The sequence below is a fragment of the Brassica oleracea genome, chromosome C3 (assembly GCF_000695525.1).
Source record: "Brassica oleracea var. oleracea cultivar TO1000 chromosome C3, BOL, whole genome shotgun sequence".
NCBI lineage: Eukaryota > Viridiplantae > Streptophyta > Magnoliopsida > Brassicales > Brassicaceae > Brassica > Brassica oleracea.
In genome coordinates, this window is record NC_027750.1 from 49,867,765 (window position 1) to 49,868,341 (window position 577).

At 47.8% G+C, this 577-nt stretch overlaps 1 protein-coding gene across 1 annotated transcript; it reads left to right on the forward strand.

Annotated features, from left to right (window-relative positions):
* Positions 1–47: 47 nt before the first annotated feature.
* On the forward strand, positions 48–392 carry LOC106330819. Its single transcript, XM_013769229.1, has one exon. It carries the CDS (start codon positions 48–50, stop codon positions 390–392), a length of 345 nt encoding a protein of 114 aa, XP_013624683.1.
* Positions 393–577: the final 185 nt, after the last annotated feature.

The window sequence follows — 577 nt, forward strand, 5'->3', positions numbered from 1 at the left end:
AAGGCAAGGACCGATCCTCAAAGAATGCCAAGCTGAGTCCAAGATACATGGGGCCGTACAAGATCCTGGAAAGGATTGGAAAGGTCGCCTACAAACTGGAGCTGCCCTCATCGATGGCTCAGTTCCATAACGTGTTCCATGTATCTTTGCTACGAAAATGCATACGGAATCAAGACAACGTGGTTCCTGAACCACCATCTGACTTGAGAGAGAACCTTACTGTAGAGGGACGACCAGTCCGGATCATTGGAAGAAAAACCAAACCTGAAGGCAGAAAGAATATCAAAATGATCCAAGTCGTTTGGGACTGCGATGGAGAGGAAGAAACGACTTGGGAGCCAGATGATAAATTCACGGAAGATTCAGGAAGAAAGACTCGAGGACGAGTCTGAGCCAAGTGGGGGAGAACTTGTAGCGACTGTGTTCCGAAGATCGATGTTAGGATGATATGAGGACTGACTGGCCGAACTGTGAGAACGTACTGAATGGATTGGATGATGCTAAAAAGAACTGATCAGAGTTCGAAGGACTTTCCGTGGGTGGATGGGAGAACTTGGATCGGCGCCTGATTAGTAGC